The 13,188-nt window shown below is 41.3% G+C and overlaps 1 protein-coding gene across 1 annotated transcript in view; it reads left to right on the forward strand.

Annotated features, from left to right (window-relative positions):
* RCN1 (reticulocalbin 1) overlaps positions 1–13,188 on the forward strand; it is a 169,333-nt gene that overhangs the window by 112,215 nt on the left and 43,930 nt on the right. The window contains exons 3-4 of the mRNA XM_069223505.1: positions 4,345–4,523; positions 11,201–11,261. Coding sequence (XP_069079606.1) covers positions 4,345–4,523; positions 11,201–11,261 — 240 coding nt within the window. The remainder of the gene's footprint in view (positions 1–4,344; positions 4,524–11,200; positions 11,262–13,188) is intronic.

The following is a 13,188-nucleotide window of genomic DNA, read 5'->3' on the forward strand; positions in this document are numbered from 1 at the left end:
AAAATAGAGAGTCTTTATCTGAATAGAATAACGTCAAAATGTCAAAGAATCAATTTGTACAAGCCAAGATATGAATTTTTAAAGATTAAATTCCAATAAAGTGCTTAGAAATGCAATAGCTCAAACTTGGGCTATCACAACGTTGTTGATGGAGTATTTCCCAATAGTTTGACGCCACTGGCGCCAGTCACAGAGTCACATGGACCCCCAGGCACAGTACCTTTGAAAATGAAGAAACAAAGACGTTGCATGGGGTCAGGGAGGTGACACGTTGCTGGAGCCATTGCCGCATCGGTACCTTACGTTGTCTGGGGAGGTGAGGTGTCTGTTCCGTCCTGCGAGGCGGGGAGGGGAGGCATTGGTTCCATCCGGTTGTAGGGTAGCTGATGCAGTGTCAGTTCCTTGTGTGGGGTCGATGAATCCAGTCAGCCAACTTGTGATATGTCGACTTCGCAGTTACTCAGTCACATTGCAGAACGTCATCTGCTCTGCGGCGACGTCGAACTTGCATTGCAGGCCACGGTAGTTGTGTTCAACGAGGACCACAGAGCCACAGCAGGCCATGGTGTGGCATCTGGCATCAGTGCTGGAGTCACTGAAGTCAGTAAACTAGCTAGAAGCCAGTAGATTAAGTCTTTGTTGGCCCTTAGCATTCAGAACAAGAGGCAAGCGCAATCCAAGCCCTTGGAGAGCACTTGTGAGGAAGGCAGAGTCCTTTCAATAGAGTCAGAGGCCAGTGGCAGCAGGGCAACAAGCAGGGCAGCAGTCCTTCTCAGCCAAACAGTCCAGATGAGCCTTTGGTCAGCAAGGCTATCTGTCTGACAGATTCCAGGTGTAGATCCAGAAGTGTCTGATTTGGTGGGGTCAGAGACCCAGTATACATACCCAAATATGCCTTGAAGAGGGAGAAACATCACACAGTGGTTTTGAAGTGCACACGTTTCCCTTTCAGCCCAGTCTTGTCTGCTAGGATTCCTGTGTGGGGTTATCAGTCCATTGTGTGAGGACAAGCCACTGGCCTTTGGACTGTAAGAGAGAGCCTCTCCACCCTTCCTGCCCAGGGAGACCCATTCAGTATGCAGATGAATGCAGATGTGACTGAGCGTCCTGTGTTTATGTCTGGGTGGAAAGCGCAAGGGGAGCTGTCAACCAGCACAGACCAGACATGGATTGGAGACAGGCCATAAGGGACAGATGGCAGTAAGTGCAGAGAAATGCTCACTTTCTAAAAGTGTCATTTCTAAAATAGTAATATTAAATCCAACTTCACCAATAAGCAGGATTTTCTATTAGCATTCTGGTCATACTAAACATGACAGAGCTTCTCCTTTCAGATCAGAATGTACCACTTAAAAGTACATAAGGGCAGTTCTAATGCTGGCCTATGAGAGGAACAGGCCTCAAAGTAGTGGGAAATGAATTTGTGAGTTTTCCCCTACCAGGACATGTAAAACATGCAAGTACAGGTCCTGCCTTTTACTTACATAGCACCCTGCCCTATGGAATACCTAAGGCCTACCTTAGGTGTGACTTATATGTAGAAAAAGGGGATTTGAAGGCTTGGCAAGTAGTTTTAAATGGCAAGTCGAAGTGGCAGTGAAACTGTACACACACGCCTTGCAAATGCAGACCTGAGACATGGTTATGTGGCTACTTATGTGGATGGCACAACCATTGCTGCACGCCCACTAGTAGCATTTAATTTACAGGCCCTGGGTACCTCAAGTGCCTCTAAGGACTTACAAGTAAATTAAATATGGCAATTGGGTAGGAACCAACGTTACCATGTTTAGTGGAGAGAGCACATGCGCTTTAGCACTGGTAAGCAGAAATAAAGTGCGCAGAGTCCTAACACCAGCAAAAACACGGTCGAAAAAATGGAGGAAGGCAGGCAAAAAGTTGGGGGATGATTATCCTAAGGATGTCAGGTCTAACAGGTGCATAAGCAATAAAGTAAAAATATTTTACTTTCAATGTTTCCTTTTATTTCTGACCTATCATAGTGCAAATACTTTCACATAATCAGACGATTGTCTTGAGTATTTCCATGAGATCATGTCAATATAAAGCAAATAACCTACTAAACCTCATTGTATTCTAAACTAATTGCTTGGTAATTTTAGTTAGTGCTGCAGGTAAATCTTGAATTGGTATGGGGCTCAGGGTGGGATCTTCATGTAGTACTAAAAAGCCTGTTCTATTGTAATGGATGAAATGTGACAGAAGAGTTGTATTTGGATATTTGACATGAGGTGAATACTAGTTATAATTGGTATCTATAATGCTCAGTGATTCGTACTGATGAAGATTAAGTTTGATGACTCACATGGTCCTACTGTTGATCCATGTTCATAATTTGTGCTCTAGAAGACCTGAAGAAGCAGCGTAATATGTGGTGAAACAAGTGTTGGCTGACAATTATCATCTATTATTTTAGAATACATTGATGTTTAAATTGGTTATTTGCTTTTGACATGATCTCATGGAAATACTCAAGACAGTCATCTGACTGTATGTGTGAAAATATTTGCATTATGATCTGTTGAAAGGAAAAACCGAAAGTATTATGTTTTTTGCCCCAACAATTTAGTATAAAACCTATTTGGGATGGATTAGGGTCAAGACTGATCCTTCTGCAACAATAATAATAACTTAATTTTCTGGGACACGTCAGATCGCGCTTCAGAATTTTATAAGCGCTGTAAACAGCAGGCGTTAATATTATTCAGTTTATTGGTACCCAATTTACTGACTTCCTCAACATATAAAGCTGAACTGGGCTTGTTGAGATTCAAACCCTAACAAGCAGATCATAGCAGATGGAAGTGGTGAATGTTTATCTGACTGGGCCAGCTTGCTTGTGGTGAATAATGAGCTAAAGAATTGTGCAATTAAATGCTACCCATAGGAATTCTGAGTTGTTAGGGAAATTAGGCCTCCCATTTATCACTTCTTTAGAGCCCCATGAGTTTATTATGTCATCGTCTGAAAGACAAAATCTTTGCAGGTCTGATAAAATTGTCATCATATGATCCTGGGAACCATGGTGTATATCCCCTAATTCCTCGTTCATCCTCCTTGCATTACACCTCAGCTGCAACCAAGGTCCTAGAATTTTGACAACTGAAGCACCAACTAACAGGGGTGTGGAATTCCCATAGCCCGACGCCCAGAACATATTGTTTAGGATCAAGGACAACAAGTTTTTATGTTTATTTTGATCTTGGGTCAAGTAGGCCCAACCTCCTGCAGCACAAGCCCTTAAACTGCCAGTTTACAACTTTCACTGCCAATGCTGCAGTTTCAGGACTCTTGTGCACCGGAAAGTCGTTTGTCCAGTGCACACAGGACAGGCCAGTGCACAAGAGCCTGAAATGGCAGCTTTCACTTCTTACTGCCCTCTTCCTGAATGCGCCCGATCTCAGAAGCGCTAATAAGGGCTCCGACCCTGCTTTGCCCTTCCGGAATCCGGCACATTCGGGAGAGGGTGCCACATTGCCATTCCGCATCACACGGAACTCTGCCTCCACAGAATTCCACTGAGTTTTTTTTATCAACTCCGTGAAATTCTGCAGAGTGGAACTCCGTGAGTTTTTCCCAGGCTTAATTTAGAGCTTTGTACGTATCCTGACGGGTTGGTTGAGACCCTCTCTTCTTCCCTCCCTTCAGTACAGGACCTCCTCCCACTTTAGTAGTCAGCCCTTGCATGGTGGAAAGTGTGTTGACTGATATGGCGGGTACACTTTTGGCAAAGCTGAATGTCATTCTGGTCACCGAGTTGTTGTGCTCCACTTAGCATTCTTTTGATTTTCAGAAACCAACTGCAAAAGTAAGGTATTGTTTCTGAAAAGCACAAAAAAAACAACCCTTACATGGAGGGACTTTATTTCCCATGCACTGGGGACATGTTGATACTTTCCTGCCTTTCAGAGTTAAACACCTGCTCTAAATATGGCGGGCTTCTGCCACTGTGACCTCTATACCCTGTGGCTGACAGACCAGTACTTCAAGGACTTCTTGTAGTAGTGCCAACTGAGGCTCTGCTGTCAGAAAGCAGGCATCTACCCCTCGTCTAAAGGGGGCGGGACACCATGAAAGTAGGAAGGTGGAAGACTCCCTGATTTAAAATGGTTCTCCTGTCAATCAAAACCTTAAATCTCCCCCTAAATGCCAGAAATAGACTTGATTATCATTCTCAAACAGAGAGTGCTTTTGTGTTGTCTCCAAGAAAGCTAGTTTATCTTGCAGTTAATTATTTCTTCATGGGAGGGAAAGTTATTTTATTTAACTTTTTGAGATAATGTATACTTTTTCTAATTAAGCCATTTTTAAATATGTCTCTAGCGAACCCAGAGGAGTTTCAAGATGGGAATGACCAATTTAGCTTTAAGAAAATGATGCCTCGAGATGAAAGGCGCTTCAAAACTGCTGACCTTGATGGGGACATGGCTGCCACCAGAGAAGAATTCACCTCTTTCCTTCACCCTGAGGAATTTGAGCACATGAAAGACATTGTTGTGTTGGTATGAACAATGGTTTCCTATTTCAGTGAACTTTGAATAATTATTAATATTTGCCACTTTTAATGCTTTTGTAATGATCATAGAAAAAATCTGTCTTTTGACTTATTTTTTATATTAAAAGAAGTACAGTCGGTATGATGCATTCGCTTTGAAGAACCGCTATTTCAGTATTTATTGTTGCACAAGTAAAAGTAGTTGTGTTATTTCTGAAGCCAATATTTCAGTGTAGCAGGTCATTCTGAGCAGTATCCACACAAACCTCTGTCTTTCTCTCAGATGTTTGTGTAGGTGGCAGCTAGCAGCCGCCTATTGGTAGTTATCTGTTTAATATGTGGCCAGAGAAAATGAAAGACTGAGTCCATGTTTTTTAAGAAAATGCATATGCTTTACACATGTCAGTTAGGTAAACATAACAAAAATGGAAAATATTCAAGAAATAATAACAATTGTATTTGTGCGTGCATACCCCAAACTTTGAGCACGCAGGTTCCCCGTAATAAGGTGCTGCCATTTGCACATCTACCGTGTGGTCTATGCTCGTGGCTAGCACTCCTGTGTGCAAACAAAACATAGTCACCTAAGCCTGCCTAGTGCTCATGTAGGTTTAGACGGTATGTGAAAGATGCAAGTCTGACAGTGCTTGTTTTTGACACCCTACCTGACTTACGAAGGCAAGTGCAACAACAAACACTTACTGCATGAGCCTTGCTGTAATTTTTAGGTCCCATCTGTTTGTCAACAACCACTTGTGGACCATACCAAAAACTTCCAGTGCACATGAAGTCCTCTCATTGCTTACCATTGTTTGGTTTTATTATCCCTCTCGTTTGCTTGCTTTTTATTCAGTGGTTTGCCTTCCTGTCTTTGCCATCCTTTTAATTGGCAGACATATTCTTCAACTGCTCACATTTAATTAACTGGTTTATCCCTTCCTATTAAGCACTCTCTCATATGTGCTGCTCTCTTCACTCTTCAGCACCTACCCCATCTTGCTTCCCCTTCACTCGCCCCTTACTAGCTCCTCACCCAAAACTCCATTGCTCCTTTACTCCTCCATCTGTGAAAATATAATGTTTTTAATTGTTTTTGGAGGGTCTTGCAGCTGCCGTTTGCTGCTGGGTCACTCCACATTCCAAAATGTGCTTTTGTGTGCCTCTTTTGCTCCTTTGCCCCCCCCCAACCACACCCAATTGCATCACCAAACCCGCTGCTCACACCTCCATTGCTGCTCCCTCAGCCATTATGGTCCTTTCAATAAATATATATATATATATATATTTTTTTTTAATGCCCGGCAGCTGTCATCTGCTTCTGGGCTACGCTGAATTGCAGAAAGTGTTTTCAGGTCAATAGAATTTCATTTTTTTTTTTTTATTTAATTATCGAAATGGCATCTGTTGTCATGATCAGTAAGTAAAATAAAAATGGCATCTACATTATTCTGTACACTCATGCTTGCTTAAGTCATCATGGATTTTCATACTTACAGAATGACTTGCCCACATCATTGGGCGGTCTTAATTTTCTCTTTTTATTTTGCGAGACCTATGTGCTTTGTCAATACTTGTTTATAATGTCTCCCCCTTTCGTAATTGAATAAAAAACAGCACATAGTGCAGGCTTATAACAGCCTTTTTTTCAGATTTATTTCCGTTACCCACAGGGATGAGAGCACAAGTGTCTACTGATGCCGGCCTTTCTGCTTCCCCAGCAGGTTAATAGGGGCTAATAAATAGCTAAATATTGATAGCACTCTTGGTAGCTGGCTGTTGAAGGACTACTAGACAGTGCAGCACATGAACTGCATTCCCAGCCCTGTTACACTATGCAAGCCCCATTTGTTAATACAGAGACCTGCATAATTTAAGGGGCTGGATGAACACTATGATTGGGAAAATGTCCATGACAGTGTGCAACCAGCCTCCTTTAATGTTCTAGAGCCTACATATATACATATTTAATGGAAAAAACTAAGGATCAACCATAGTTATAGTTAGGATAATTGTATTTGTTCTTTCTATACAAACCAAACTTAAACAACACAAACATTAGAAATGCTAAAGTTATAGATAATGCCTTAAATTTATCATTTAAGCACCACCTTTAAATGACTATAATTTTATTTTAGCTCAGTAGCCCACACTACATTAACTATAACTCACACCTGCTACATGCACTTCTTATACCGTTTCATATTACATTACATATGGAATCTAAAATCAAAGCATTTACAACAATGCTTATGAGATCACAAATCACGTAATTTGTGAGAACACAGTGCATGATAGAGTGGCGAGTTAGAGTTAATTTAGTGTGGCTACAGAGTTAACACACTTTGTATGCAGGTGAGTGAGTTTAAATCATTTGAAGGTGTTGTACAAATTATCAATTTATGGTATAACTACACATTTAGAATTTCAAATGTTTGTATAGTTTAAGTTTGGATACCATGTAAAGAATAAAAAAGTAACAGTAATATAAATGTGGTGCATAACCCCTTCTGTGCCCAGGACGTAATGGTTACGTCCTGAGGCACAGTGCTCGTGTGCCCAGGATGTAACCATTACGTCCTGGGCACAGAGCCCAGAGGGAGTGCTAGCGCTCCCTCTGTGGGGTTCTCCCCCACTCCCCCAAGGCAGGGATGGAGGGGAAGCCCTTCCCCTTCCACCCCTGATCTCACCCCACCCCCCCTGTGACATCAGCACGCGATTGCGCGCTGACAATCACAGAGGCCTCCTCCCATCGCGCCGGAAGCTTAGCTTCCAGCGCGATCGGAAGAGAAATGCAAATCATTTCTCTTCCGATCACGTGGAGGAGGCCGGAGAGGCTTCAAAGGGAAGGAAATTAATTTCCTTCCCTTTGAAGTCTCTCTGAGCGTTTTAGCAGCTGGATTGCAAGCAATCCGGCTGCTAAAATGCCCACTAGACACCAGGGATTTACTTTAGTTTAGGAAATTGGCATGAGGGAGCGACCCCTTGGGCAAGGGTCGCTCCCAGGGGGGGGGCATTTTTTTTAAGGCCTTTTCTGCCCCGGGGGGGCAGCAACCTCTAGGCACCAGGGATCATTTATTTATTTTTGTTTTGTTTTTGTTTTTTTAGAGGTGGGGAGCAAGGCAAGGGTCGCTCCCCTAGGGGCAGATTATATTTAGGCCATTTCTGCCCCCCCTTGGGGGCAGATTGGCCTATTCTATTTTTATGAGGCCATTCTGCCCCCAAGATGGACAGAAACCACTAGACACCAGGGAGTTTTTTTTTTTTTTTTTCGTGAATTTCACGCAAGGGGGGCGACCCCTTAGGCAAGGGTCGTTCCCCTGGGGGGCAAATTTATTTTATGCCATTTTAATTAGGCCGATGGGGCAGAAACCACTAGGCACCGGGGATTTTTTGTTGTTGTTTTACAGATGGGGAGCGACCCATTAGGCAAGGGTCGCTCCCCTGGGGGGCAAATTGTATTTAGACCATTTCTGCCCCCCTTGGGGGCAGATCGTCGGATTTTAGGTCAATCTGCCCCCAAGAGGGGCAGAAACAACTAGGCGCCATTTTTTTTTTTTTTTGCGGCAATGTCACACAAGGGGAGCGACCCCGTAGGCAAGGGTCGCTCCCCGGGGGGGTTAGGGGGGCAAATTTATTTTAGTCCATTTCTGCCCCCCCGTGGGCAGATCAGCCTATTGTTATTAGGCCGATCTGCCCCCGGGGCGGGCAGAAACCTCTAGGCGCCAGGGCTAATTTTTAGAGATGGAGAGCGACCCATTAGGCAAGGGTTGCTCCCCGTGGGGGCAAATTGTATTTAGACCATTTCTGCCCCCCTTGGGGGCAGATCGGCCGATTTTAGGTCAATGTGCAGCGAAGTGGGGGGGCAGAAACAACTAGGCACCGGGGATCTTTTTTTTCCGCCAATGTCACGCAGGGGGAGCGACCCTGTAGGCAAGGGTCACTCCCCGGGGGAGTTCGGGGGTGGGGGGCAATATATTTCCCCCCCCCGGTGCCGACTGAGCTAGAGGCCAAAATCCACAGGTAGGCACTTTGCAAAAAACACTTCTGTTTTCTGTGAAAAAATGTGATGTGTCCACGTTGTGTTTTGGGCCATTTCCTTTCGTGGGCGCTAGGCCTACCCACACAAGTGAGGTACCATTTTTTTATCTGGAGACTTGGGGGAACGCTGGGTGGAAGGAAGTTTGTGTCTCCTCTCAGATTCCAGAACTTTCTGTCACCGAAATGAGAGGAAAAAGTGTTTTTTTGGTCAGATTTTGAGGTTTGCAAAGGATTCTGGGTAACAGAACCTGGTCAGAGCCCCACAAGTCACCCCATCTTGGATTCCCCTACGTGTCTAGTTTTCAAAAATGCGCTGATTTGCTTGGTTTCCCCAGGTGCCGACTGAGCTAGAGGCCAAAATCCACAGGTAGGCACTTTGCAAAAAATGTTATGTGTCCACGTTGTGTTTTGAGCCATTTCCTTTTGTGGGCGCTAGGTCTACCCACACAAGTGAGCTACCATTTTTATCAAGAGACTTGGGGGAACACAGAATAGCAAAACAAGTGTTATTGCCCCTTGTCTTTCTCTACATTTTTTCCTTCCAAATGTAAGGCAGTGTGTAAAAAGACATCTATTTGAGAAATGCCCTGTAATTTACATGCTAGTATGGGCACCTCGGAATTCAGAGATGTACAAATAACCACTGCTTTGCAATACCTTATCTTGTGGCCATTTTGGAAATATAAAGGTTTTCTTGATACCTATTTTTCACTTTTTATAATTCAGCAAATAAACTGCTGTATAACCGGTATAGAATAAAAACCCATTGCAAGGTGCAGCTCATATATTGGCTCTGGGTACCTAGAGTTCTTGATGAACCTACAAGCCCTATATATCCCCACAACCAGAAGAGTCCAACTGACGTAACTGTATATTGCTTTAAAAAATCTGACATCGCAGGAAAAAGTTACAGAGTAAAACATGGAGAAAAATTGCTGTTTCTTTCACCTCAATTTCAATATTTTTTTATTTCAGCTGTTATTTTCTGTAGGAAACACTTGTAGGATGTACACAAATGACACCTTGCTGAATTCAGAATTTGGTCTACTTTTCTGGGATCCAGCATTGGTTTCTCACCCATTTTGGTCACTAACTGGAAGGAGGCTGAAAGCACAAAAAATAGTAAAAATGGGGTATGTCCCAGTAAAATGTCAAAATTGTATTGAAAAATTGGGTTTTCCAATTCAAGTCTGCCTGTTCCTGAAAGCTGGGAAGATGGTGATCTTGCCACGGTAAACCCTTTGTTGAAGCCATTTTCAGGGAAAAATCCACGAGTTGCCTTCTGCAGCCCTTTTTTCCCATTTTGTTGAAGAAAAAAAAACATTTTCACTGTATTTTGGCTAATTTTTTGGTCTCCTTCAGGGAAACCCACAAAGTCTGTATACCTCTAGAATGCCTAGGATGTTGGAAAAAAAGGACGCAAATTTGGCGTGGGTAGCTTATGTGAACAAAAAGTTATGAGGGCCTAAGCGCGAACTGCCCCAAATAGCCAAAAAAAGGCTTGGCACAGGAGGGGGAAAAGGCCTGGCAGCAAAGGGGATAAAGGATGCATTTATGGAATAACTAAAACTTAAGTTTGTTTCGTATAGAAAGATTAAATGAGGTTTTCCCAACTATAGCTATGGTTTAACTTTTGCTGTTTTCATTGAATTAAAAATGTTTCATATCATATGAGTGCAGTGTCATTGAGTGGAGTGTCGTAAAGTAAAGGAGTGTGTCGTACAGTCTAGCTTTTTGTTAAAGTGGTAATAGCTATAGAAAAAATATAAAACCTAATTCCTATCTATAAGGTCCTGACCCAGAACACAGCCAACAACATGGCTGCCTATAACTTTTGTAAATACTGCAACATTTCACAAAACAAGTTGGCTGTCTTTAACCTCTGTAAATAACACAGCATTTCATGAAACTACCACGGCCATAGATATCACTAAGGTAAAATGCTTTATAACTTAAAAAAAATACTTACCCTACTTACCAGAATAGTAAGGAAGTAGGTCGAATTACAACCCACAGAATTGTGTTTTTTGCAAACCAAACATAGTTCTGTTTGCAGCATCCAAATCGATTCACAAAACGTTGGTGCACACTTTGTGACCACTTTTTGTGAATCAATTGTTTGTACGACTAGCCCCAAGTTATAAGCCTAATGAGATATTGCGATCGCATGCTCCTCTTAATAGAGAAGTGCCAAACAAGTATGTGATAAATATGTAAAAATGAGGTGATAAACGTATCAGAAATCCCTAATTTGCACATGGACGCCAAAGACAATTTCCATCTCAAGGTATGGAAAGCCTTTCGGCATCAATGGGGACCATTCCATAAGATGCGATTTTACTTTCAAAATGTTCATAGGGATTGGCTCTCTGACTCGAGGGGGGGGTGATTGTCAACACTGAGCCTGTATGGATTGAGCATTTTATTTTGAATATGTACTAGATATGTTGTTAACATTAAATTTCAAAAGGGAAAAGAAATGCTGTTCTTACCTTTATAGGATACAAGAAATGTTTACAAATATTAATTTATGATTGGTCTCATCTCAATGAAACCCCGAGGGTGTGGCACTATTATGTTCCTTCTCTCTATATAACCTTATCAAAAACATATGTATGAATTTGAATTTAAATTATTTTTCTATAGGAAACCCTGGAAGATATAGATAAAAATGGTGATGGCTTTATAGATGAAGATGAATATATTGGTAAGTTCTGCATTCTTAAGTAAATTGTTTATTTTGTATATTGTATATTTTAGGTCACTTTGGTGTTTTTTATATAGCACCTACATGCCACCTTCTGGTAACTTTATAGCACTGAGGGATAGCTTTTAACTTCTTAAGTACATTACAAGCCAATAATGTGAGCTACAGTGCCTGCTCCTTACTCCCTGAAGAGCAGCTCAGCTGCCATAGCATGTTTTCGTATCCTTTCATTTGAACTAATAAGAGCACACCAGAAATAGTTTCCCAATTGTGTCCTATTGTGTTCGAGGATATGAAGCAGAACGGGTCTGAGTTTTAGAAAACCTTGAAAAGTATCGAAAATGTGCATTGGAGCCTTCCTCAAACACAATATGTTTCTTTGGTCAAACTTCAGTCTCACTAGGGGCCTATCAGGAGTCCTGCTGATCCCGCCTCAAAGGTAAAGTGGAAGGAAATGTGTGCATTGTTTTTGCACAGTGCCACATGGCTTCTGGAACCGACTTCCTACTGCACTTCCTTCATAATGACAGGTTTTTGTGTTCCTAAAGTGGTTTCAGTAATGAAGAGATGAAAAGTAATTTGATTTCTGTGTTGTTCTAGAATGTTCTTTGCACAGCAGTAGAAGGAATGACATTCTGGTATTTAAGATATACATCTGTTTAAATAGAAACTGCCACAGCGGAAGCAGAAAAACAGAACATGGGTTGAAAGTCTCCTATGGTTCAGGCTCCCTTTAAATCACGTCCCCTTACATACTGTAATCAGCAACAATGTACACATGTTAATTAATGACAGGCCTTTTTCTAATCATTATAAATTCTATTTAGTCGCAATTCTGAATGCTTTTCATGTAGGACTAAAATAATAGAGAAGTAGAATTTCCACAGTAATTAAAGTTCATTCGGTGACATTACCTACATATAATTACGAGGTAGTTGTCAACATTTGTTACTGTGGGAGCACTGCTTCCTTCAGGCCTATAGATAGCACAATGGAGCATTCCACCGTTGAATACTTTACATGAACAATTATGATAAAATCGAATTGACAGAACATGCCAACTTATTAAAATAAACAATGTAATGCTTTTGATTAAATTAAATGCATGTGGGAAAAAAATGTGTGCTTCCTGAACCTTGCCCAAACAGATGGTGTAAAAACTGGTTGCTGAATTTGAATGACTTATTCTACACAGCAAGTGGTGACAAGCGCTTACTGTACTATTATACCTATTTGTTTTAAATGCATTTTTTTAACAAAGCAACAAAACTGATGTCCATGGTGATTAATTCACTGTAAAATAAGGTTGAAATTATAAATTGTTATTCTAGCTGGAAGCCTTGGATAGCTTTTATATGCCGTTGGGAAGGAATGCGCATCAGGGATTAACACAAACGACTTATTGGGTGACATTGATCTGACTGTAGGATTATCCATTAGTCCATATTCTTTGTTTTCATAAGCAATTAACAGCAAAAAAACAAACACGTTTACTGTTAATAGCACCATAATTAAAAATACAAATAAATGTCCTAAAAACTTAACAATAACCACATATGTTTGTTACGGAAACATTTTCCTGGGGGCAGAGCTATTTCCAATTTGCGAAATTTGTCATAGCAATTCCCTCTTTTGTGTCTTGTGGAAACTGTGTATTTTAAAAATAATTGGCAGAGACACATGACATACGTTTGACAACCAAACATAATCTAAATACAATTGAACATTGATGAGTTTATATTGCAAAGAACAAGAACATATATCATCTTTATTTTTGTTATTCAAGGTCGATGCCATTGTAAAATAGGATATTGAATGGTACAATTGTAAAAACTACTCAAGGTAACAAATCCATTTGAGAAAAACAGACATTTCCGAAATAAACTAGATCTTCGTATTTACTTCTCTTTATCATAAAAGTATGTAG

This window comes from Pleurodeles waltl, chromosome 3_1, assembly GCF_031143425.1.
Source record: "Pleurodeles waltl isolate 20211129_DDA chromosome 3_1, aPleWal1.hap1.20221129, whole genome shotgun sequence".
NCBI classification, from domain to species: Eukaryota; Metazoa; Chordata; class Amphibia; order Caudata; family Salamandridae; genus Pleurodeles; species Pleurodeles waltl.